The 24638-nt window shown below is 41.5% G+C and overlaps 1 protein-coding gene across 2 annotated transcripts in view; it reads left to right on the forward strand.

Annotated features, from left to right (window-relative positions):
* Positions 1-24638, forward strand: part of HELZ (helicase with zinc finger) — an 84652-nt gene that overhangs the window by 53594 nt on the left and 6420 nt on the right. For both annotated transcript variants that reach the window (XM_040081386.2, XM_040081387.2), the window contains exons 17-29: positions 428-546; positions 1985-2130; positions 4565-4712; positions 6994-7177; positions 8773-9001; positions 12103-12307; positions 16344-16395; positions 17242-17435; positions 19744-19951; positions 20385-20461; positions 20619-21195; positions 21572-21812; positions 23004-23517. In XM_040081386.2, coding sequence (XP_039937320.1) covers positions 428-546; positions 1985-2130; positions 4565-4712; positions 6994-7177; positions 8773-9001; positions 12103-12307; positions 16344-16395; positions 17242-17435; positions 19744-19951; positions 20385-20461; positions 20619-21195; positions 21572-21812; positions 23004-23517 — 2894 coding nt within the window. The remainder of the gene's footprint in view (positions 1-427; positions 547-1984; positions 2131-4564; positions 4713-6993; positions 7178-8772; positions 9002-12102; positions 12308-16343; positions 16396-17241; positions 17436-19743; positions 19952-20384; positions 20462-20618; positions 21196-21571; positions 21813-23003; positions 23518-24638) is intronic.

A 24638-nucleotide genomic window follows, 5' to 3' on the forward strand; every position in this document is an offset into this window, starting at 1 on the left:
GACTCAAGTACACGAGGAATTCCTTGTCACTGTCCAAAGCTCCTCAAGTCTCATGGTGGTGAAAATGACTTTCAGATTTGAGAAACCTCTTGAGGGATGGCCTGCCAAGAGGTATTTCCTCTTGGTGTAAGGAGAGCTCAGATAAGACGTGTTTAATTTCATGTGTATCACAAGAAAGAGGCAGAACTGGGGGCTCCTGCTAATGTCACTGGCAGCCAAGTGACCACTGTTGGTTGTTTGATGGGTTTGAAAATTGTGTGGTTTTCAACAGTTGCTAGAAATTAATTTGTGTAAGCCATAGTTTTTAAATTCTAGTCTTGGTTACTATCAGAGTACAGAATGTTAACTTCCAGTCTTGTTTTGTTATCAATATTCATTTTATCGTATTTCAAGTTTCATTTATTTGCTGATCTCTCTGTTTTTACAGGGTTTTTTACACACATTCTGTTAGATGAAGCTGCTCAAGCTATGGAGTGTGAAACGATTATGCCTCTAGCATTAGCTAATAAAAACACAAGAATTGTCTTGGCTGGAGACCATATGCAGGTATGAGCTATGCAAGTTTTGAGTATGAAGTGCATATATATAATATTTGTAATTATCTATTCAAGTTATTTATCTGCACCAAACCATATAATAGATGGGGAAGGCAAGGAGAATTCCAGGGACGTTATTTGGGTAAGATATGAGGATATTTATTACACTCAGGAGCTTATGACAGATATTCTCTTGTTGATTTTTACAAGAATTCAAGAATACGGAGAATTAGGATCGAGAGAACTTGAAATTTTTATTAGAAGCATCTAAACTGGTAACGATTTGAATAAGTGAGAAATGGGAGAATGAAACTAGCCAGTGCTTTTATGTTTCTGTAAAGTGCCTGGGAGCTGCTTGGTTTGGAGAGTTTAAAACACTGATGATGCCTGTCATTTTGCAGCCTGTAGGCATCAGACAAGGCATGCTTGGAAGAGCCTGCTTCACTTGCTTTATTGATTTAGGCCAGATTTATTTGTTTTTATAGGTTTGCCTTTAATTCTCTTTGCATCTCACAGTAGCAGTAGAGTGGATGTTTGCTTTGGTGCAGTAGCAAACTCGGAATGGTGTTGCCACCTATGATTTAATACTGCTGGATAATTTCAGTGATACTTGTAATGCCAAGGACTGGGGTAGTGCCTTTTAAATACTGCTCTCAAAATGCTTTTCAAGAGCTTGGAATTTTTACTTCAGGCTTGATCTCATTAGCCCAGCTGGGTGGATGAAATCCCTCCTGGGCCCGTGTGTCTCAGGCTGCTCTACAGCTCAGGGTCTTACAGAAGATCCTCTGTCAGGTGTCCAGTATTTAAATTTCAAAAACTAATATTTGGCTGAAGTGAAAATCAGAATCTGAATCATATGAATTCAGAATGACAAAATAGATTGGTTTTATTTCTACACTTGGAAATTGTATTTTAAAAATCTCATTTTCATCATCTTTGGTTCTATTTTTCCTGCTGTTATAGATGGTGATTTTATGTTAAACAAGCCCAGTAGGAGTTTAATGTAACAGTAAATAAGTCACTGGGTTTTTGTTTTCTCAACAACATTTCTATTTAACTTTTTAAATGGTACTAAATTTTCTTTATTTTCTGATTTGTACTATTTGTGGTAATAACTTAATTGTCAAAGTGCATGTCAGAATAATGGTGTGAAGACATTCTAAACACAGTTTGAAGTGTTAAACTTAGATAGAAGGGCTCTTTGCATAGGTATTGAGTATTTTATTGTTCCTTTAAGACCATGCTGGTCTTTTGTTACTTTTCTGGTAGGAAGGAGCATTTCTGTGGAATAGCCATGGTCTGTGTCTTCCAACGATGAGTGTCCAGTAAAAAGGGAGGTTTCATTTTTGGTTTGATGCAAAAACGATGCAAATATATATGTTGGGAGCGTGAAATTCTGAGTCCACCCATTTAGTTACATTTTCTTTGTGTGTGTGTGTCTATTACAGCTCAGTCCTTTTGTCTACAGTGAATTTGCCAGGGAGAGAAACCTTCATGTTTCCTTGCTCGACCGGCTCTACGAGCACTACCCTGCCGAATTCCCGTGCAGGATCCTGCTGTGTGAGAACTATCGCTCCCATGAAGCAATCATCAAGTAGGTGTGAACTTTTTCACTGTATCATGTGCTTCTTCTGACTGCTGCGAGTCAACAAAAGAGCCAAGCACAGCCGAAGTGTCTCTGTCATGAAATCTTACTTGTTTCCGAGTTAATTAGTCATTCTGTGTTGTGATTTGCTCTCCTAGAGCAGCTGCCAGGGCTGTGGGACAGACCCCTGGTTCAGGTGGGGATGCTTTGAGTGCTTGTACACTAAACCAAAGAAGAGCCAGCCTTCCCTTTTTAACCACCCAGCAGTCTGTTGTATAGGCTCTTGTGCTTCATTGAGCCATCTCAGAATTTTAGATTTACTGGGGTGGATTATAAGCTGTGGGCAATGTAAGGAACATATGGGTATGCAACTGTGAATGGAAAAAATAGGTCAAATTTTGAGCATGCTTCTTTACTGTTGACATCTTTTATTATTTCTTTCAAGACACATTAATCAGTGGGTTTGCGTTTTTATGCTATGATAAACTAATGGCTGCCAGTGTAATGAGCTCATCCATGAGCTGTGCTGGAAAGAATAAATGCAATCATGGGGAAAAATGCTAAAGTTTAAATCCTGGCTCAAATATGTACTGAGGAATATTATATTGGTATCCAGTCATACTAATTAGGTTATCAGAGTGTTCAAAGCAAAAGCAGAAGTATTTAAGTGCTGTGGGGAATCAAAAGTGAGAATGTAAAATATTTTTTTACATAGCTTGATCTTCACTTTATGGACTTTGTAATTATAGGCCGCGTGCTGCTAAGTTTCTTGCTCATTTTTTGAGTTCCTGAGTTTGAAATGAGAGGGCATCTGTAAAGGAAGGGATCATTTTAGCTTTTCTTCAGAGATCACTTCCATGTCACTTGCCTCAGAAAGATCATGAAAATTCGCTTCAGCAGCTGAGTTCAGACAGGGAGTTCCAAGAGAGATCCCCTGTGTTGAACACAGAGGTGAGGATGCAGAAACGCCACTGGCTCTCCAGTGAAAGTCCAGTGTGCCCAGTTCCACTGGGAAGTGTTCCTGTGTGAGGTGAAACCAGCTGAACACTTCATGGTGGTCCCTTTAGGAGATGTCTCAAGTCTCCTTTTTTGTATAAAGGAATTTCCCCTGACAAATGGGACTGTGACACTTAGGACAGAAGTGGAGGAAGATGAAGGGCTCATTAATCATCTCTACCTCACTGAAGCAGAGACACCATGAGAAATTGAGGAAAGAACGAGCCAGTCGTTCAGCCTGACTTTGGAGCTGTAATTGGAAAAAAACAGCCCATACAGAAAAGTTGTGTTATTTAATGAGATCTCGTTACTAGAAGTTAATTTGCAGAATACACGGTTAGTTTTGCCCCCTGGCTGCTGTGGAGTGAATGCTGCAACCCAACCCAGAGAGGAGCCCAGTGTTCTTCAGGGTTGTCCCAGGGGAAGCCAGTTCGGGTCAGGGCTGGGCTGCAGGGCTTTGATGGTGATTCGGTAGCAGACGGGTTTCTGTGGCTTTTCCATGATCACCTGTTTCCAGCTTAAGCTGCACTAGCTGGAATTCTGGAAGAGCTCGATGGATCCACCAGCTGCACAGTCTCCTGCTTTGGTTGTCTTCATGTCAGGCTATACTCAGGTTATTGCATCCTCTGAGTGACAGCCAAAGAACGTCAAGGTTGGAGGCTGAGCGTTGAAAGTGAGATGATCCCAAAATGCGCTAATTACTGGAAGCCAGAGCATTAATTTAGCTCTACTGTGCGGCAGCATACAGCATTTACAACCCTCTGCAGTCTCTCCTTCCTGCCTTTTTGTCTCATTCCATTCAGTTTGCCTTTTTCCCTCCTACTTTTCACCGTGAAGTAGTCCTTGCCTCATTTCTTTTGCAGTCAGCCAGCTGCTGGAATGGCTGCTGCCAGCGCAGGAACTCTTATTCTGGTTTTGTTTCTGGTCTCTAGCAACATAGATCAGCCTAGAGTAGAAGTCCCAGAAGAAAAGCTTGGTTGACAGCTGAACGCTTGGCCTGCGTCGTGCTCAGTGCACATGAAATCTGTAGTAAATTTATCTTCCAAGTTCAATAACTCTTAACTGACATGAGCAAGCTCATTGGCCAGCCTGGGGAATAACCAGTGCCAGACAGCAAGTGTTCTTCTTGCCCAGTTTCCAGCCATCAGAACTTCTGAGTGAAACATCAGTGAGAACGTTCGTAACTTTGTCGAGCTTTAGATGAGAAGGAAAAACAGCCTTTGTAGAAAAAGTGTTGGAGAAAGCATATTTTTAGTGCCTTCTGCTGTGTCTGTAGTAGGGAAATATCAGTTCAGAGAAATCATTTGAAGATGCTGAATAGTAATCAGTGGTTCTGTTTTCCTTATGAAGTATTTTGTGCTTGCATATTTCATCAGGGAGATTTGCATATTTTATCAGTGAGCTCCTGTGTAGACTCCACATTTTACCCTGTTTTGCCTCGTTACAGTTACACATCCGAACTTTTCTATGAAGGCAAGCTGATGGCAAGTGGAAAGCAGCCAGCCCACAAAGATTTCTACCCTTTGACTTTCTTCACAGCACGTGGAGAAGATGTGCAAGAAAAAAATAGTACAGCTTTTTACAATAATGCAGAGGTAACTCTTCTTTGCTTTTACTGTTGATTGTTTCCTTAGAGCTCCGCTCCACCACATTTACTGGTTTATGCTCAGTGTGGGTGGAAGACAAAAATTGTCCTCTACCAGGAGAGGTGAACATGGAATTTGCTAAACAGGATGTAATGAAAATTGCAACTGTAGTAAACATTCCACTAATTTACCTTTTTTTTTTTTTTTTTCTTTGCAAATTATAAGCCGCATTTCATTCTCCCAGGCTCATTCTTCAGGATGTCTTTCCTGATAATTTATGTGACATTCTGATAGATGTATCTTAGCAACTGAGAGTAACTGCAATTTGAAATAAAACTTAGATTTCTTTGACTGTTGTAGAAATGTTCCCACTCAGATAAGAGTCCTCTGGAGTAACATTTCACATTTCCTTTCGTGTGTCTAGGATCAGTGTCTAACTGATAATGTGCAGATGAGATTCTTTTAGGTGAGAACTTATTCTCCATGTGTTTGTTTCGCATAGATTTATTGGTATTCTTCAAAAATTACTTTCATTCTCATTCCTTCCCTTGTGTTTAAAAGAACCAAACAACCCAAGCCCACAAAAACAAACACATGCAGCAGCACCCACCTCCCACCTTCTGACTTAATAACGCCTTTCATAGTGGAAGATGCCTTTTTCCAGTCACCTCCAGTTAGGGGAGGGAGAGAAAATCAAAGAAATAGCAGTAATTTTCATAAGCTGAGGAGGAATTTCTGTTCTGAAGCACTGCAGAGCTGCCTGTTTCCCTTTGTTCATCATGGTGAGCTTCACCTGCTGCCCAATTTGAAACCTGTTTGTTGTTGTTGTGCTGCACTTGTTAAACATTTTTTGCTGCGTTAAATTATCTTCTTAAATAAGAAGCTCCGATGACTTCTGGACACCTGACTGCTTTCATTAATCTACTTGGATTGCTTTGCCATTAAAAAAAAAAAAAAAAAAAGAGTTGTAAAAGACCTAAAAATATCTTCAGTGGCCAAGTAACTGTCTGAAAACTGTGAGTCATTAATGGCCACAGGCAGAAATGAAGGAGACGGCTCCTTAAACACCAGCAGAAAAAACTGAAATTAGATGATGAGGGAGATTTTTTTTCTGTTTGACCCTTAATGGATGTTTGCACTGGGGCATCTTGTGGTTTATTGATGCCTCTAATAAGAATTATTCTGGGAAATAAACTTTCCCTTGTTGGTTTTCATTTTAAGAAAATTTCCCTATGTGGTATTAATTCTAAATACATACCCAGAAGCGATATACTTTCAGAGAATCTTGCCAAAGTACCTACAGAAGTTCATTATTTTTGTGCTACGGTTTTTATAGATATCAAAGTTTATTCTAATATCCTTTGTCAGTAGAGCTGGCTTTTAAATGCAAGAATTGATGTCACAAAAACAGTCCCATATTTTCACTGTCCTCTGAAATAGCCAAAAATAAACTATTTGTGACTTTCTAAGGATTAACAGATTTTTTTTTTTTCTTTAAGAGGCTGAGCTTGCATTTGTGATGCTGTAGGAAAAGAGCATCATGAATTACCATGCTTTAAATAGCTGGGGAAATATTTATTGAGTGTAAATTAAAAAAAAAAAAAAGGGAATCACAAACCTTCTATAAAGTTACTCAGAAATGCCTTATGCAGTACCTCTGGTGTGTTGAAATGAGCCACTCTGGCAGGAGGTTTCTTGGAGGCTGGCTCCTCCCAGGGGGAGGTTTTCAGGTTTTATTACACATTAGTCTTCTCAGGTAGCACATTTCAGGGTATTTCACAGAGAGGAAGTAGCAGTTGATCAATAATCTGAAACTCCAATGGTATCCTTTGGAATGGGACGTGATTGTGCTCTGGTAGATGGACTCCGTGTCTAGAGTTATCAGACTCTAAGATGACATATCAAATCCAGAATAAAAATTAAATTATATCTATTTAGGCATTACAGAAATAAGTTGAAGCATGGAAAGAAAGGTCCTAGTACACTTGACATTTTTGTAGGAACCTAAGAATGAAAATTAAGATTATTAATGTAATTTTGAAATTTGTAATTTTAACTGTGGCTTCGGTGAGAAAACTAATTTCAGGATAAGAAAAGGGTGCTGTTTGGTGAAAACATTGTTTTAATCCTGGGTGCTTTAGAGGATCACTGTAGGATGCAGTAGCATCATTGCTTGTGTAACACTGTGTCATGTAAGTGTTCCAAAGCTTTAAAGCTCAGATTCCCTTTCCGGATGGAAGAGTGATGCTCTGTGGGACATAACTTTTAAGAATCCTGCTTTTCCTCCGAGGTGTTTGAAGTGGTGGAGCGTGTGGAGGAGCTGAGGAGGAAGTGGCCCGTGGCCTGGGGCAAGCTGGACGACGGCAGCATCGGGGTGGTGACCCCGTACGCCGACCAGGTGTTCCGCATCCGCGCCGAGCTGCGCAAGAAGCGCCTGTCCGACGTCAGCGTGGAGAGGGTGCTCAACGTGCAGGGTGAGCAGCGGGGCTGGGGCCCAGAGGCTCAGTTTCTTTTCCGAGATTCAGGTGGTTTTAGAGTCTTTTTGCCTTCTGCAAAGCTCTGAGCCAGACACAACAAAGAGACAGAGTCTTTAGGTTCTGATTTTTCAAGGTTGCGCGCTCTGTTTATTGTTTCTTATCTTACAATTTTCTCAGTGCCCAACTAAGATCTGTGCAGCTGCTCAGGCATCTGGCGACTCCTCCTCACTGGGCTGTCGCTGTCTTTTATACTAATTGTTACATGTTCTTTATTTATCGTTATTTGCCAACACCTATCACTTATACTAAACAGGTCATCCCTACTTTGACCTAATCTCTTTAAACTACTTTGTGCCACCGTCACTGCAGAAAATGGAGTGAGGGAATAAGAAAGAAGAAGCAGGAGACAATGCCCCAAATTCTCCATCTTGCTCCCATTCACTTCAATACTAAAAACCCAAATCTACTATTTTCTCACCCTGTGATAAGCTAAACTCCAATCTTTCACACTCTTGTGGCTTGCAATCCTTCCCGCAATGCAGGAAGCCTTTCCCATGGACTGAGATCAAAGCCAATGTCCCTCTGGGCTCTGGGCCAGGGTCCCAGACCCCCCTGTCCAGGTCCCAGACCCTCCAGGGCAGCCAAAGGAATGCCCTGGACTCCAGCACCAGAGCTGGTCTGAGCCAGGGGAAATGTGTCTGTTGCAATCATAACTTCATCAAATTACCCTATAGTTTACTAAAATTACCCTAAAGGCGTGGCGGCAAGAGGAGAGCTGTGATGCAGATGTTGCTCCATATAAACTCATGGACGTGAGATTTCTCCTTTCTCAAAAATATTTCTTTATCTTTTCTCAAAATTAGGTTCAGCCTTATTTAAAAGATGAGTGGAAGTTGTGGAAACCGATAGATTTTTAACATAATTGGAATGATTTTAACAAACTGATGGGTTTTAGAGTTCCAAATACAAATGTAATGGAGCTTTAGCCTTGAAATATTTTACTGATTTCTTTTCCATCTGAGAAATAAACTGTAAGGAGTCTTAAAAATTCAGATGTTTCTTCCTGAAATCACATTGATTACAAGGATTTTGTGTAGGCATAGCTTGTTGCTAGGTTGCACTTCTAGTCAGTAATAAACAAAGGCAGATGATAAAGTAACTGAGTGACAGCGAGTGGTTTGCTCTGTTTTTTCATGGTGGATATTGATGTATTTGAGAAATTTAAAAATATGAATCAAGAGTGTCCAGAATTTATTTTTAAGGTAGAATAAATAAATTCAAGATTTGTTATTGACTGATAGGCAATGCTGTAAAGATAATTAACATTTCAGAAAGTTCAGGAGTGATTGATATCAAGGTGAAAAAGTAAGATTTTTAAAGAGGAAATATTCTTGTAATGGAATATGCTATTTATAGTGCATCTTTTAAAATTTTTAAATCTTATTATTCTTGCATAAAGCTCTTCATGTGAAGGGTAGCTATGAGTTCAGAACATCTAGGTGTGAAATCTGGCTGGCAAGGTGGTTATGGCTGTGATATGAGCAGAAAATAGCAACAATTATCTCAGAGATGTTTTTTTTGTTTCATTTTAGGAAAACAGTTCAGAGTTTTGTTCCTCAGCACAGTACGAACACGGCACACATGCAAACATAAGCAAACTCCAATTAAAAGGAAAGAGCAGTTACTGGAGGATTCAACAGAAGACTTGGATTACGGTTTTCTGTCTAATTACAAACTTCTCAACACTGCCATTACAAGAGCACAATCCTTGGTAGCTGTGGTGGGAGATCCTATTGCTTTATGTTCCATTGGAAGATGCAGGTACTTTCTCTATGTTCCTTGGTTAATCAGGGCTAAGGGCACTGGAAAATGTGTTTATCTGTGACTGGTGGATTTGGAAAAGTGATGGTTGTCATCATGTATGACAGGGAAAAATATGAGACGTACACTTGGCCGTTGATAACCTGTCTTTTCATGTCTTTGTAGTTGCTCAGGTTTTCACTTCACAGTAACAATTGAGCATGCTTCATTTTACTTCCTAGTAGGGGATTTTTGTATACCTGTTGCAATTTTATATACAGATAAAAGTAACACTGATTTGGAGTTTAAAATTGTGATGTAATGTGGTATTTTAAAATTGAATGTTATGGCAGTTGTAGGATGGTAGAAGACTTGAAAAACATTATTTATGTTTTGATAGGTCTTCATGACACTAGGAAAAAAAACTTGTTAAGATTTGAGTGAATTTACATTTTATAGACCTAAATGAAGAAATGAGAAAAATGCTGAGATATGTAAACACTTCTGTTAAAGGTTCCAAGTTCTTGTTCTTCAAAGGGTTGGAAGAGCTGAAATTTTGAGATGATCAGAGATAAACCCTGCAGCTTATTCTCAAAGAAAGGAAACAGTGCACTGACTACATTATTAAAATAAAGCTAAAAATATATGATAGTTGTTATATCTGTGTTGTGTTCTACTTTCCTGAGCAGTGCTGCTTCTACTGTATTGAAAAGGGATGTGGCTTTCAAAGATGAGAGTTGAAAAAGCCAAATGGAACTCAAACCTTTGTTTACTGTATTTATGAAATATAACCTGAATTTCACCACTTCCCTGCTGGGGCCACGTCAGGAGTATCTGTACATGAATGCAGTGATCTCCTTTAAATGGCTTCTAACATCTTATTGACAGAAATAATTGTGGATTTAGTTCACTTTTCCCTTTACCTGGTTGGGTTCTTTAGGCATGGGCTGGTTTATGTAATGAGTTGGTGAGAAGGAGCCCCTGTGCCTCCCGAGTGCTCCTTCAAAATATCTGAAATAGGGTGTGCAAAAACTTAATAAAATGAAGACACAGGCTGTCAGTGTGGTAAGTAAATTACAGTGCTGGCAGTTAAGGATGGAGTTTGCATTTTGAAGACCAGCAGCTGTTTGTAGACACAGAGCTGTTCCAAATTATAAAACTGAAAGATAATTAAGAAACAAGGAGCACTGAAACTTTATTAAGATGTATCCCAAGCTTTCCTTTTAATACACCATTGTCTTGTTCCACTGAATAATTGAACATTCACTCTTTGAAAATAGTGCTGGAGGGGCTCAGGGAGGCTGCTGGGAAGATGGTTCCTTTTTAGTACAACAGAGTGGAGAAGTCTGAAAGAAGTGACATTTCGTTAGGAAAAAAACAGACCTCAAAAAAGTTTAGAGTGTATTTGAATTTTATAAATATTCTAACGCTTGTCAAAATGAGTCAAGACTGTAAGGATAGTTGTAGAGAGCTTTGTGAAGTGTGCCCAGGGTAATCATTGCATTCCTGTGTGCTCCAACCGGACCAGACAGGGCTGTTTTGGCAGACACCCCCTTTAAACTCCTGAGCACAACTCAGCAGGGTTTTATTTTCTGTTCTTACACCCCAGAACAAGTGTTCCACGTGTAGAGAGACTGCTTGGGGCGTTCTCAGCAAAACTGGATGGGTCTCAGTGGATTTGTGGTACTTGGCAATAGGTTTGGTGGCTGAATTGATTAAGCAGAGGGAATTCCATCACTAAAGCGTCCCGGTGATGCCTTTAATTTTGGTTTTTAATTCTCATTTAAAACCTTGGAAGATTTATTTGCATTGGAGCAAAATGCAGAAAAAGGGCCAGCTTGAATTTTAAAAGAGCATTTCTTGCCTCTATAAAATCACAACAGAAATTGGCTTTTAGGGGAAACTATTCTGAATTCTTAAAAACATCGCTAGCATCGCAGCATTCTTGCAAGCCAGACAATTGTTCTTTCTCACCAAGTCAGCTACTCAGCAGAATGTGACCCTGCTGGTACAATTAGTGTGCAGCAATCTCTCATTTTGCAAGTTTTGGGGAAAGAGCAGTGCTTGCTGATAGGCCACACCTTATTACTGAAGGGTGAACAAGCAGGAGTTATAGTCTGGCACACCTTTACTCTTGATGTTTTTGAAAGAGACAGCTCAGCTTTGTTGGTTTTTTTTTTAAAGTGACATCTTCAGACCTTTTAAAAATATCTTTTAAGCTTCAGTAACTTCACCCAAAAAGTTCCTTTGAGATGAAAAAAAATCCTAAGTGTAAAATTTTGTATAGATCCTGCTGTGGATGTTAACCAAAAAAAAGAGATTCTTTTTTAATAAAGCAGTGGAAAGACCTGTCATGAGAAAGCAGAAGACATGGAGGAATGTTCTTTTATTACATGGTTTAAATAATCCCTCCATCCTCCAAAAAGTTGGAAACAGAATAGACAAGTCATGCATCATCTGATGGCTGTTTTCCTAGCTCAAAAATACTTCTATGTTATAGAAAAATCTGACACGCGCTAAAATTTATGGTTTTGTTTGTTTTCTTTGAGGATCTCAAAGAACCTCTAGAAACTCTCCAAAATATTAGTTTTCACATGCCTCTGGAGTGTTTCACAAGAGTGGTTTTGAGGGCATCTCTCAAACCCCTTTTTTATTTGGTTTTTGTTGGCTTTGGAATTTGTTACACTGAAGGATCTGCCTAAATGGGGAGAATGTTCTTGACATCTTCTGGGACTGAGAATCCGTGTAATTCCTGTGACTATTTGAGCTTCAATAGATGCCTTAAATCACATACATTCCTGAATTTTAAGCGTTGAGTTCGCTGGTTTTGGTTTTCTAGGAGAAGTTCGGAGTTGGAGCTGTCCATGGTGTGAATGTTAAATGTGGTACCCAGTGGTGACCTGATGCACAAGGACAGCGCTGTGTGTCCATTTGGGATGGCTGGGCAGCTTTGCACTGTGCTGTGGGGTTCAGCTGCAGGGAGCAGCTTCAGGGTGGGTGGGTTGGGGTATGAAATGAGCACACACAAAAAATAAAAATGTCCCAGAGTTGCATGAAATCTGTTCTCATTTTAATAACAGCCGTCGAGCCTTCCTCACTGTTTCTAAAAATCCTTCCCGCAGGAAATTCTGGGAAAGGTTTATTGCCCTGTGCCACGAGAACGAAAGTCTTCATGGCATCACGTTTGAGCAGATCAAAGCTCAGCTGGAAGCTCTGGAGTTAAAGAAAACCTACGTGTTGAACCCTCTGGCCCCCGAGTTCATCCCCCGAGCTCTGCGGCACCAGCACTCGGCCAACCCCACCAAGCAGCAGCAGTCACCTCCAAAGGTAACGTGTTCCTGGGGATGGGTCCTGGCAGAAACCGCAGCTGAACGCAGAGAAATAACATCAAAGGTTTATGCAATAAGCTGTTTGTTTGAAAATTGCGCCAGTGCAATCAGATATGAGGGCAAATTCCAGAGGGATCCTCGGCGTTTTCAAGTGAAAGCTCTAGACTTGTATCATCATCAGGTTTTTAGCAATGTAGGTGGGGGAATTTTAGATGCTGAGAATTTTGGGTTTTCTCAGTCCCCATATTTAGAGTTCCCACACAGAGGCTGGGGTTGCCCAAGCCTTGTTTTCTTGGCTCACCCTGACACGTTCGTTGGCAGTTTTGCGGTGACCCTGGAGAACTTCAGCTGTGGAATCTCAGGATTTCGATAAACCAGATTAAACCCTCTGAGCAAGAGCCAGTCTTTGTCCCAAGCTGTGCAGTGACTGCCCCCCAAGAAACAATAGGCTGATAGACGCAGTGAAAAGGAGGAAAAGAAGCCAACAAAATAATAGCCAAAAGGGATTTGCTTTGGTCTAAAAGTCACCTTTAAAATTCAAGGACTTAAGTTATATAAGATAATTTTTGATGTAATTAAAAATATGTTGTAAACTGGTTTATTGCATATATTAGCTCAGTGATAATGTCCTTCAGAAGACCAGATTTCATTAGCATCAAGAGGGCAGAGAGATAAAATTACCTCTGAGTGGTAATTTCATCAACTCTTTTTACAAAAGCAGGTGAAGAAGTGATGAAAATATGTATCTTCCTTAGGATGAAAAAGAACAGCACTAAAGTTTAGAGCTTTCTTGGGGGGTGATATGTTAGTAATGAATTCTGTTTTAATAGTTATTTGTAGTTTATATCAAAATCATTTGGGTTGTAATTTAATTGAATTGTGTTTAGAGATGGAACTGAAACGCAGGTTGTCAGCTTTGTGATGAACTCAGTGTACAGGAAGGAAGAACTGCACATATTTCCCATAGCTTTGCAGTTTTGTTCCAGGCTGTATCACTGAAATGAGATTTTTACAACAGGTTTTTTTTAATACAAAAAGGAAAGCCTTCCCTTGGCAGTCCTCCCTAAAAGGGAGCTTGTAAGTGAGAACATTTGGTTTCTTCATCAAGATGCATGCATTACTTTCTGAAACAAACACCAGATTTCTAAAGCTTCTAGTCATGTGTCAAAACACTGGGCCTACAGAAAACCAGAAATTACAAAATTGTCTTTAAAAGCCACTGCTGCACTCTCATTTTTCATGAGCTCTTCAGTCTTTTCCTTAATAATAGAACATCATTATTAATACTTTTTGTTTCCTAAAGGAGAAAAAAAAAAAGTGCTTGAAAATGCAGGTTTAGTACATTTAGGAAAAAAGGGGGAGTGAGTGTTGGGGAAAGTGAGAGTCTTGTAAGTAGACAGCTCTGTTTATTTTGCTGTAGTTTGTTGGTAAACTAAGCCCTTGTGCTGTTCAAACTGCCAGCACTCTATTTTCAGCTTAAGATCTGAAGTGTTCAAACCACCTCTATCGCAATTCTAAATAAAATCTTCCCTCTCAATGCCATTGACAGGTAGTGAGTGTGTGCAGTAACAGCAGAGCAGTGAGCAGGTAATAATCAAATACTCGGAGAATACAGCTGGCATCAGGGATGCATTTCCCTTTGCTCAGGTTTTAAAAACAAATGGTCGGTTTTGCTTATTTTAGACATGCTAAGCACGGTATTTAACGTGAAAAATGAAGGATTAAAACCTAGTGCTGGTGTATTTTGCAGCAAAAAAATGACAAGTCTTCAATACCGTGTTTTGTGGTGAGTTTGTGGACATCGTGCGAGTCAGGGCTTGCCTTTCGCATGTGCTGAAAAGTGGTTTTGTGCAAACAGCACTTCTTATTCAGCAGAATTGCTCCTGGATTTATGTAGGGACATTAAAAACCTCTTTGGCTGTTAGGATTTCAAAGAAGGAAAAATGTTTCAGCCTTGTCAGTGTGAGAGGCCAGCAGAGCTGTGAGGGCAGTGCCTTCTCGGTGCTCGTGTGCTCGGCCAGGCGTGGGAGTGGGGAGGGAGCCTTGGAGTTGCATGGGGACAGCCTTTATTGAAGGTGATGATGTGGAAAGGGAAAGTTTCCAGAACTGGGAGCTTCCCTCGGGGTAGTTCACGTACAGTAAATTAAGCTCGGAGTTTACAACTTTCCTACCTCCCACTCGCTGCCTGCCAGCTTTTGGTCTGGATTCAGGCGCTTAAATCAGGGTGCATCATCATCCCAGACGTTTCCTGCAGTCACTGAGGGACCACAGGTCGGAATAAATCTCTGGAGAACTCTCTCTACTCCTGTTTGTTGACTAAAGGGGGATCCAAGGGATGACGAGGCTGTTAGCTGCCTGCAGTCACCCAAATCTTGGTCTGGGCTTCCTCTGAGAGCCTTTATGTAATGTGGGTTTTTGTATTCCAAAGGTGGAGTGAGTTTTTAGGGGAAACTGAGTGTATTTGTGCCCCAGTGTTGTCAGTCACCCTGGGTTCTAGGGTAGGTTTAGGTATTCTGGAGATGGGGACGTGAGCCTTGGTGTGAAAATCTTGGAGAAATGGTAACAATTGAGTTCGTAACAGACTGTTACAAAATCGTTAAGCCTTCAAAACTGTGAAGAGAAAAAGAAAAAAGGAAGGCAGGAACTCCTTTCCCCAGCTTCCTGGTGGCCCCAGCTGACTTTTATTTACCAGTCTGATAGAGGGACGTACTGAATCTCCCGTTGGGCAGGGCAGCTCCTCTTACAAGCTGACCTCATTATTTTCTTACAAACTTATGTAATTATTTGGTATTTCAGTTTGAAAACTATGGCACCTATAAAATACAGGTCAGGTAGGCTGGAGCAGGGGTTTGTCAGAGTTCTGCACGGGCTGCTTGCCTCTGACATTGTAGCAGATACAGAAATGCTGTGTGCTGTCCATGAGTGATTAAGGCTGTAGCTCCTCCACGTTTTTAGATTGAATCTTTCTCTGTTGAATAAACAGCCTTCCTTTGTTTAAGTGCTGCAGCGAAAAGCAATTATTATTTTATTTTTCCATAATTCATTTTTCAAATGAGAGGAAAATTTGGAGACCAGTTCTTTAATCTGGTTTATGCATGAGTCAACATTGTCAAACAACCTGTCTTTGTACCCTGACTAATTTGCTCAGAGTGCTGGAAAACTGCCTAGACTTATCTCCTGGGCAAGAAAAGTTTTGCAGCATCAAAGCATTTCTAGATTTATTTTAAATTTGTGAACGTACTTAGGCCCAGATTAAGTAAAGTATTTCTGTGCTGCAAAGGGCTTGAGAGCATACTGGCAGTGGAATCTGTGCTCACAGTTTATGAATATTAACTAATTAGCTGATGCTGCAAACTCATGAGGAAGTAGGAGGGATAAGTCAGCTCTGTTGAAATCCCTTTCTAATGTACAGTTCACCAAGGAAGAGGAGTTTCCCCCGAGCACTGGGGTTCTTCACTCTCCTGTGTTGCACTTCTGGGGAGCAGCACAGGGGAGCCACAGCCCAGCAGCTGAAAAATGAGATGGGGCAGGGAGACAATGTTTTATGGGGCTGGGTGAGCAACTGAGTAAAACTGGGGCAGCTCCTTTGTCTCCAACGTTCTTGAGCTGGAGCCTGGAGCAGAAAATGGATCATGCTTCCACTAAAGCTGCCTTGGCAGAGGAGTACTGAGGTTATGTTGCTCCTGCGTGCTGCTCCTGAAGGATGTGGGACTGGGGGAAATGAAATGGTGAGAAAAGAAGCTCAGAATATCTGCTGTAACTCTCTTTGCATCTGAAGACGGGCCTTGGGAGAGAGTTTTCCCAGAGGGAGTCGTAATGAGCCACTGGTTAATTGAATTATGGTTTTTTATGTCCAGCTTTGTGAATTCATAGTCAGGTGTGGAACTGGGTGGTTGAATGTGTAAGAATAAACTGTTGAGCTGACTCCTTCCAAACTCTGTTTTATGTTCAATTATCATGTTCACTTGAAATCAAAATCTTTGGATTGTGTTAGAATGCAAAGATCATTATTATTGGTTTTTTTTCCTTTAAAGGGCAAGGTCCATCATCATAACCAGAATGACCATTTCCCACCTGATGGAATTGGTGAGTGCCTCTGCAGTTCCTGGGGGAATTCCTGAGCCCAGTGAAGCTGACAGTAGTTCCACATAGATTGAGTACCTGCTCTCTTCTCTGTTTGAAAGCCATTTACTCGTTGTTTGCATGTGGGAATCAGATCGTAGACTGTTAAGTGGACATTTGATATTTCCGGGGCTCTCCCTTTATAGGTGTTGTGTGCACATATTTTGAAGCCTTTACACAAACACAGTTGTTGGCCTTTGAAAAATAGCTGTGTTTGAAATTCATCATGTGGAGCCCTGTACCAGGGTATTTGCACTAAAAGGGTTTGGACATTATTTTGCATGCTCTGTTTTCTGAGGTACTTTGAAGTTAAATTGTGCTGTCATACATCCAGATACTACTGATCATACCTTTGCAAGGTAGCATGCAACAGCTGAATAATTTTGTTATTAACTTGGAAAAGCGTTAGTTTAGAGCTTGTCTTCCCTGCTAAAGAAAGGAGGGTTATTTTAGTTTTTGATGCAGTGCTTAACAGCCGCTCTGGCTGTCAGCATATTTAATTGGTTTGGGACATTCTTTCATTAATGCACTTACCAGCCACTGGTTTCTCTGTATCTCAGCTTGTATTTTCTGCCTCTTCAAGTTTTTGAAATGAAATACTGGATTTGTTTAATGCTTTCTCTTGGTGTATCAGACCTGTGCTGCTAGAGAGTTGCACACTTTATAAAAACTTTATAAAGTTGCATACTTTATAAAGATAGATGCTGTTAGGATGAAAAAACAAAGAAATGGTCATCTTCGTGTGCTTTTTTGTGTATATATCTTCTTTTTTTGTATGTATATATCTTTTATTTTTATCTTTATTTTCAGTTCAGCCCAATCCTTCTGTTCTAATTGGAAATCCTATCCGAGCATACACTCCTCCCCCTCCTCCTCTGGGACCTCACCCCAATCTGGGGAAATCTCCAAGTCCTGTTCAAAGGATAGATCCACACACTGGGACAAGTATTCTATATGTACCTGCTGTCTATGGAGGAAATATGGTCATGTCTGTGCCTTTGCCTGTAAGAAATCATTTTCTGTTTCTCCCCGCTCCCCACCTCAGCTATTGCGTGCACATGAATGTGTGGAAAAATCAGATAGTGAATTTGATGCAGGTTATTTTCAGCACTCCAAATCTGTGGGCTTTGCTTTTAGGAGTGGCAGTGCAGAGGACCACCAGAAAACAAGGACCTGAAAGCTTTGCTCCCCCAAATAACTCCAGGCAGGCCAAAACCAATCTCACGTTCATGTAATTTGGTGTGCTTCAGGCACGCCAGTGGAATCTGTCTCATCTCACATGAGACACCTGCCTCTGAATTATTTGCCTGGTTCAGTTCTTAATCATTGGAGAGACCTCAGTGATTCTCACTAAGTTTGTTTCTCTCTATTGGCATCACACAGCCTAAATTACAAGTTTTGGATGTCTGCAGTGCAAGGTGTCTGAAGTGGAGTGATAAGAGAAGTAAGCGTAATGGGATGTTTTTCCCTTCCAGAACCTCACAGTGAACCAGTTTCCTCTCCAATCCCTTCCCTTAATGACTTTTGGGAACAGAATGAAGATCTCTAATCAGGTCTTTTAGGCTACACTTATGCATGGAATTTTGGATTACAAATAAGGCTGTCCCACCAAGATTGACACACGTTAAAGAAGCAGCCTCTGCTTTATTTTTACCCTTCACAGTCAACATTTTCCAGGAGGAAAAGGCAAGGGAGGAACAAAGGCTGCAGAAGCTTGTGGAGTAACATGTCTGTGTTGTACACAGCTCCTGAAGACTGTGGCAAGGATGTGCTAAATGTTGGAATGCAGCTAATTTGGTTTTTTCCAATAATTACGAGTCCTCTGTTGTAATTTGGGCTATGGATGCTGAATAGGGGACTTGCTGTAGTTTGAGTTTTGCGTCTTAGATCAGCTGGCAGCTGTAAATTGGTTTTCTTTGCTAGGCCAAGGAATTTTCCTTTTTCCCAGCTTCCTAGAAATCTGCATTTGATGGATAAATTTAAATGCAATGAGAAGGCCAGCAGCTGTATCTTTGTCGTGCTTGCTCACATTATATTAATATCAAACCAAGGTAATTTAAAAAGCTCTGTCTTATTGTTCCAAGGTTAATATATTTTTTATGTGTTTCCAATCAAAAGAAATGTATTAAAAAACAAGTATTTTGAACTCACCTTCCCTGAGGATGGATTTTTAAATAATTAAGTAGGAAGGCTGAGGTACTAATGAGACTGCTACTTTTGAAAAGAAACTTGGAGATGGTTTGGGGTTTACAGATGCCACAGTAGCCTAAAGCTGAAGTTCAAAGTGCACATTTCAGGGGCAAATAGTAATTTTAAAAAAAGAATTGGATGAAAGTTGTTACACTTGAAACAAGCAGGGACTGAAGTAAAATGTGTTTATGTTCGTGGAAGATAAAATGGTGTCTTTGTTTAATGCAGCTTCCATACCCAAGGTAAAAGCTAGAGCAGGTTGTCTGCTGCCATCACTAGAGGATGCTTTGGTAGCCTGGGTGTTGGGGACAATTTTCCCTGCACTTCTCTGGTTCACTTGTTTCCCTTCTTTTAATAAATTCCCCACAGACGAGATTGAACTCATTTGATGCAGAGCTGTCTTCCTTTGCATTCCTTTTAGGAGCAAAATTGGAGCTGTTGTAAAAACTCCTGACTTTTTGCCTGCTTTCAGGAGGAGGATTTTGCTTTGACTCTGCAGCACACGTGTCGTGTAGCACAGACCCTTTGGAGTGTCATTCCCTGTCCCTGCTCACTGTGGGCACTCTGGGTTCCACCAGAAATCCTGGGAACTTCACTGAGTGTCCTATGGGTGCAGGGGCGGGCAGAACCCCAGCACTGGGTGCTGCAAGGTCTGGTCCTCACCTTTGAGGCTTTTCTCTCTGTCCCACCCTGACCACAGCTCAATGTCTCATAGCTACCAGGAGAAAGGGCTTTGTATTTGCTGGAACTTCACCCATTTCTATTTAATTAGAGAAGAGATTAATCTGAAGTTTATTAAACTACAGTTTGTCCATAATTTTTTTTTCTCTCTGAACTTCGAAACCACTGAAACAAGAATGGGTTTTGATAGAAAATTTTTTTGCCCAAGGTTCTCCTCGAAAAACCTGTGCCCCTTGTTTTGCCTGCCCTTAGAGCTCTCCCCTCCCAGCACCAGCTGTAGCTGTGTGTAAGCGTGGCATGAAAAACTCTTGTCACAGACCTGATATCAGCATGCTCATTATCACTGCCTTCCATTTAACGCACCGTTAACAGATCGCGCCTCTCTCTTCTGTTTTTATTGTTAACTTTGAATTTTAATTTTCATTTTTGTCTACCACGTAGGTACCGTGGACGGGGTATCAGGGTAGGTTTGCAGTCGACCCTCGACTCATTACTCACCAAGCAGCCATGGCATATAACATGAACCTGTTACAGGCACATGGGCGAGGGTCTCCGATCCCGTATGGCCTGGGCCACCACTCCCCCGTTAGCATAGGACAGCAGCAGCTCCCGCACCAGGACAAGGAGCAGCACGAGCAGCCTCGCAATGGTCAGTGCTTGGAGAGGCTCTGCAACTGCTCTGCCTTGGGGACAGCCTGTGCTTGGAACAGGGGGTTGTGGACAGGGCTTTCCTTCCTCTGTCCTTGCTGTCCAGGGAAATCGCCTGGGATTTGCTTTACAAATGGGATCCTGTGAGATTCAGAAGGAATGGTGGCTGGGGAGGGGTGATGAGGGTGTGATTGTTCCATCTCCCTTCCGCGGAATTGCAGATGTTGCTTGCAGTTAAGTTGGAAAGACTGCTTAGTGGTGATTAATGAACGAAGGGTAGAGATTGGAGGGAAAGTGTTTAGGTAGATGATACTAAATGTCTGTGGTGCTGGAAATGCCGTAGTAATAAGTCGATTTTCCTGTGTCTGGGGAAAAAAAAATCTGAAAATAATAATTTTTCTGTTGAAATGAAATAATTTTGTAAATGTTTTTAGGTAAAAGTGAAAACACTGCTGGACCTGAAATTAGTAAAATTCGAACACCTGAGAAGAAACCTCTGGAATCCAAGCAGGTGGGTTTCTCATGTCTGGTCTGTTCATTATTTCATACTCTCTCTTAATGCATTTAATCTTTACTTTTAGTCATTCATTCATTTAGTCAAACTGGAATGGTTTTTATTCCGTTTTTTCAAATGCCAATTCTCAGAACTCCTTCCTCTCCTTTTGTAGGTTGATTTAGAAGCCACCCCTCAGCAGAGAAGCCCAGAGTCCCGTTCCAGTGTCGGTTACCCCAATGCTAAATTCCATCGCAAAGACAACCCCAACCCCAGGCAGCTGAACCTGCACCTGACCCCGCCCCACTCCCAGTTCGCAGTTCCCACCCGCCACTTCCAGCACCTCTCCCAGATCCCGAGGCAGCCGTACCCTCTGCAGCAGCAGCAGCAGCAGCAAAACCTCTTAAATCAACAGCAAAATCATTTGCCTGAGCCACCCAACCAAATGCCACCCCAGCAGAGCCAGGTAGTTCAGCAGCATAATCACTTGAATCAGCAGCCTCCACCACCTTCGCAGCTTTCCCCTGCTTTCCAGGCAGGCCCCAGCCAGTCCTTTTTTAATAATCCCGTTCCCCACCGACCGCATTCTCCTGCTGTAGATGCTGTGATTTCAGAACAACACCCCCCACCTCTGTTACAAGAAGTCAATAATCCTTTGAGGCCTATTGCACAGCACAACCCAGTTCTGCCAACCCACTTGAACAACTTCATTGAAGAGAATCCGTCAGGAATGCCCTTAGGGGACACTTTAGGTAGGTGACTTTTCTTTATTTAAATTCAGAGTGTGCGATTATAACTACATTGAAGTGAAAATGAAGGAGGTATTTACCTTTTTCAGGCGTATTGCTCTGAATTGGGTCATTGTTGGGTTAGTTTCCATAAGTAATGTCATTGAGCATAATTTGCTGCTTGAGGCATGTTTGAATATTCAGCACTTTATTAGAAGATTCGTGTTTATATGATTTTCCATATGATTTAAATAACCAGGTTATGCACTGCAATGCAGTTAGTGTATAATAGACCCTGGAGTAAACTGTATAAAAAGTATTATTATTTTTTTTTTTTCTGACATAAAGATCTTTAAAAAGGGGCATTAGATAAAATTTTTTTTCAAAACTATTTTTATAGATCGTATGCATGGAAATGTAGCTTTGGAAACAATAAGGCAGCAACAACAAGCCAGGTTACAGCAATGGAATGAACATAATGCCTATCTCAGTCAAGGCACTATTCCATATCAACACCATCACCATCCTCATCTACCACATCTTCCTCAGCAACCAATTGGATTACATCAACAGCAGCAAGTTAGGGCAAACTGGAAACTTGCCAGTAATACAGAAGATGAAACAGAGGCAACATATTCAAGGTATTTGTTTACTGAGTCATCAGAGCTTGTGTAAAACTGAGCAGTGGGCACCTATCTGTAACACTGTGATCAAGTGCAAAGCACTTAAAGGTATTGCTTTTTGCTGCTGTTATTATGAAGGTAAAAATAGTTGGCAGGCTGACTTACAACTATGCTTTTATTATGTGTTATGCTTTATTCTGTTAGTATATTGGGTAGTAAAGCTGTAGTGGAAAAATATTTTTATGGAGCTTTTCAGTGCTGTATTTATGGAATAAGGAATGGAGAGAGAGTAACAACCTTGTGTTTTTATGAAAGAGGTGTCTGAGTGTAGTTAAGGCCTATTTAAGTTGTAAATTCTTCAATTTGAAGTGGCAGTCTGAGATTTGTGTGCTTGAAAAGAAACAAAACAGCCCCTCCCTGAACACTGCTCCCCTAAACTTTTCTTCCTTTTCACAAAGCCTTTGCTTTTAAAAGCAAATTTTAAAAAACCCCAAAAAGCAAAAAAAAAAAAAAACCCCTTGTATTTGAGATGGAGCTTTAGGGGGCAAGAGAGGAAGCTGTTGAACATCAACAGAAAAATGGTTCCAGTGGTCATCAACTTTAATCATGTATATTGGAAAGGCTGGATTTTTAAATTGCCTCTGTTTACTGTCATCTCCCACTATGCTTTCTTTTCCATCTGGTTTGTTATAAACATGGTGAAGCATCTAAATGCCCTCTTAGCTGACTCTTTGAAGTGCTGAATTGAATTGGCCTTTTGAAGAAGTTGAGAAGTAAATTGTGCAAGTGAGGGGTGTCCCTGATTGTTCAGGCTTTTGCCTTGAAAGGGGTTAAAATTTTCTTTAACCGTGTGAACTTTTTACTTTATGTAGTAAAGCAGGAAATCCTTACCTTTAGTTGTCTCTTAAGAGATAACAAAAATTGATTCTTCTGACTGGAAAGGAAATCTCAAGAGTTATTAAAACTTTGAGACGATTTCAGGTGGGTATTTCATCCAATTAATCCTCTTGTGCCTAATTTCTGATTGCTCAGTCGCATCCTTTAAAGTTAGGGTCAGTAAGCGCAAAGATGAGAATATTTAAATTCGGTGCTCTGTTCTCTGAGTTTTCTGCACCTCGAAAAGAACGAGATTTCAGCAAAACTTTTTGTTTGTTTGTTTGTTTCGTTTTTCCCTCCTCTTTCCTCGCCGCATTTCTTGCGTCCATGCAGATTCCAGGACTTGCTGCGGGAGCTGTCGCACCGCGATCCGAGCGAGAGCCGGGACGTGGCCGAGATGCCGCCGCCCCAGTCGAGACTGTTGCAATACAGACAAGTCCAGCCCCGGAGCCCACCAGCACTCCCTTCTCCTTCCTGCAACTCCAACCACGGCGCCCACTTCCCCACCTTCACCGAGAGCAGCAGAGACATTGAACTGCCCACCAACCCAGCATTTCAGCAGCATTTGCCCCAAATGTACAACCCCCCTTTCTCAATGCCATCCGAACACATAACCCCGTCTCCCTTGAAATACCTGCAACCTGATGGGTCCTGGACTTTTGCTAACCTACAGCAGAATCACCTCCTGGGGCAGGGCTTTCACTACGGAATACCTCCACTGCCCCACAGGTCGCAGCAAAGCCCTTTTATACAAATCCAGAATCATCAGCACGCGGTCGGTCAGGAGCCATTTCATCCACTCGCATCTCGAGCAGTTTCTGCTTCTTCGCTCCACAGCTTAGAAGAGGTGGGTGTTCTGTCTGCTCTGCACTTGTCCTGTCCTTTTAGTATCAGATTATGCTGTGAGGGGATCATGAATTCAAAGCACCTCACGCACGGAAAGCTCACAGTGGGAATTTCTGTGAAATTCTGTGGGATCGTTCTCTGCGTTTCTGGTGTTCACCGTGAGCAGATCTGTGGTTCTTCTCGCTGCAGGTGTAACATTTTCTCTGTTAAATGGGAAGCCTTGGTTTTTGGAATGTTACTCTCGAGTTTTTGTGCAGTCCTTGCTCTCTGTCTGCATGTCATTTATCTGCAGCGAAAATCAACCACAGCCCAGGTGGAAGCTCTGGACAGTGAGCTGGAATGACCCAGCCAGGTGACTCAGTGTTGAGCTGTGAATGTGCTTCAGTTACTTCTCACGGGAGACCAGAGCTGCCGTAATGCCTGCATGGATTTGATACAAAGCCATCAGGTGTATTTTGGGGGCTGTGTGTTGGACATCCAGCTGTGCTGCCTGAGGCTGGCTCCAGCACACGCCCTGCCACGCAGGGCTGGCTCTGTCCCTCTCCATCCTCTCCTGGCCCTAAGGGGGTGTGCTGTGAGATGCAGACTGTGCCACACATCCAGCTGGGCCAGGGCATGTTTGGATTGTTTGGATTCCACCATCCCTGGTGGAATCTGAGGTGCTGAGGAGTGGATGATGTGTGAGCACGGAGTACCCCGATGCCAGCTTGCATTCCAGGAATGTGAGAATTAATATTCTCACTGACTGCATGTAATCCAATATTTGTACATAAGTGGCTTATTCCGTGATGCATTTCTGTTAAGGTTTTTACAGAAGCTGGGGAGGGAGCCTTGCTCATCGCTGTCTCGCACAATACATATTTAATTTGCCTTCCAACTTCTGCAAACAGAAAATATTTAGTTTTTGAGCCTGAGAAAAAGAACTGAAATTGAATTCCAGTGCATTTTGCAAATTTCTGCCTCACACAGATCCAGAGAGGTTAATGGAGTCCTCAGGCCCAGCCAGAGCTGTAGTAAGGTTTGGGTTTATAGACATTTAGAAATTTGATGTCTCAGTCCATTAAGTCATACCACCCTGTATAAAATCGAATACTTTTGACAACAGTTAATGCTGTCAGTACA

Source organism: Hirundo rustica, chromosome 18, assembly GCF_015227805.2.
Source record: "Hirundo rustica isolate bHirRus1 chromosome 18, bHirRus1.pri.v3, whole genome shotgun sequence".
Lineage (NCBI taxonomy): Eukaryota > Metazoa > Chordata > Aves > Passeriformes > Hirundinidae > Hirundo > Hirundo rustica.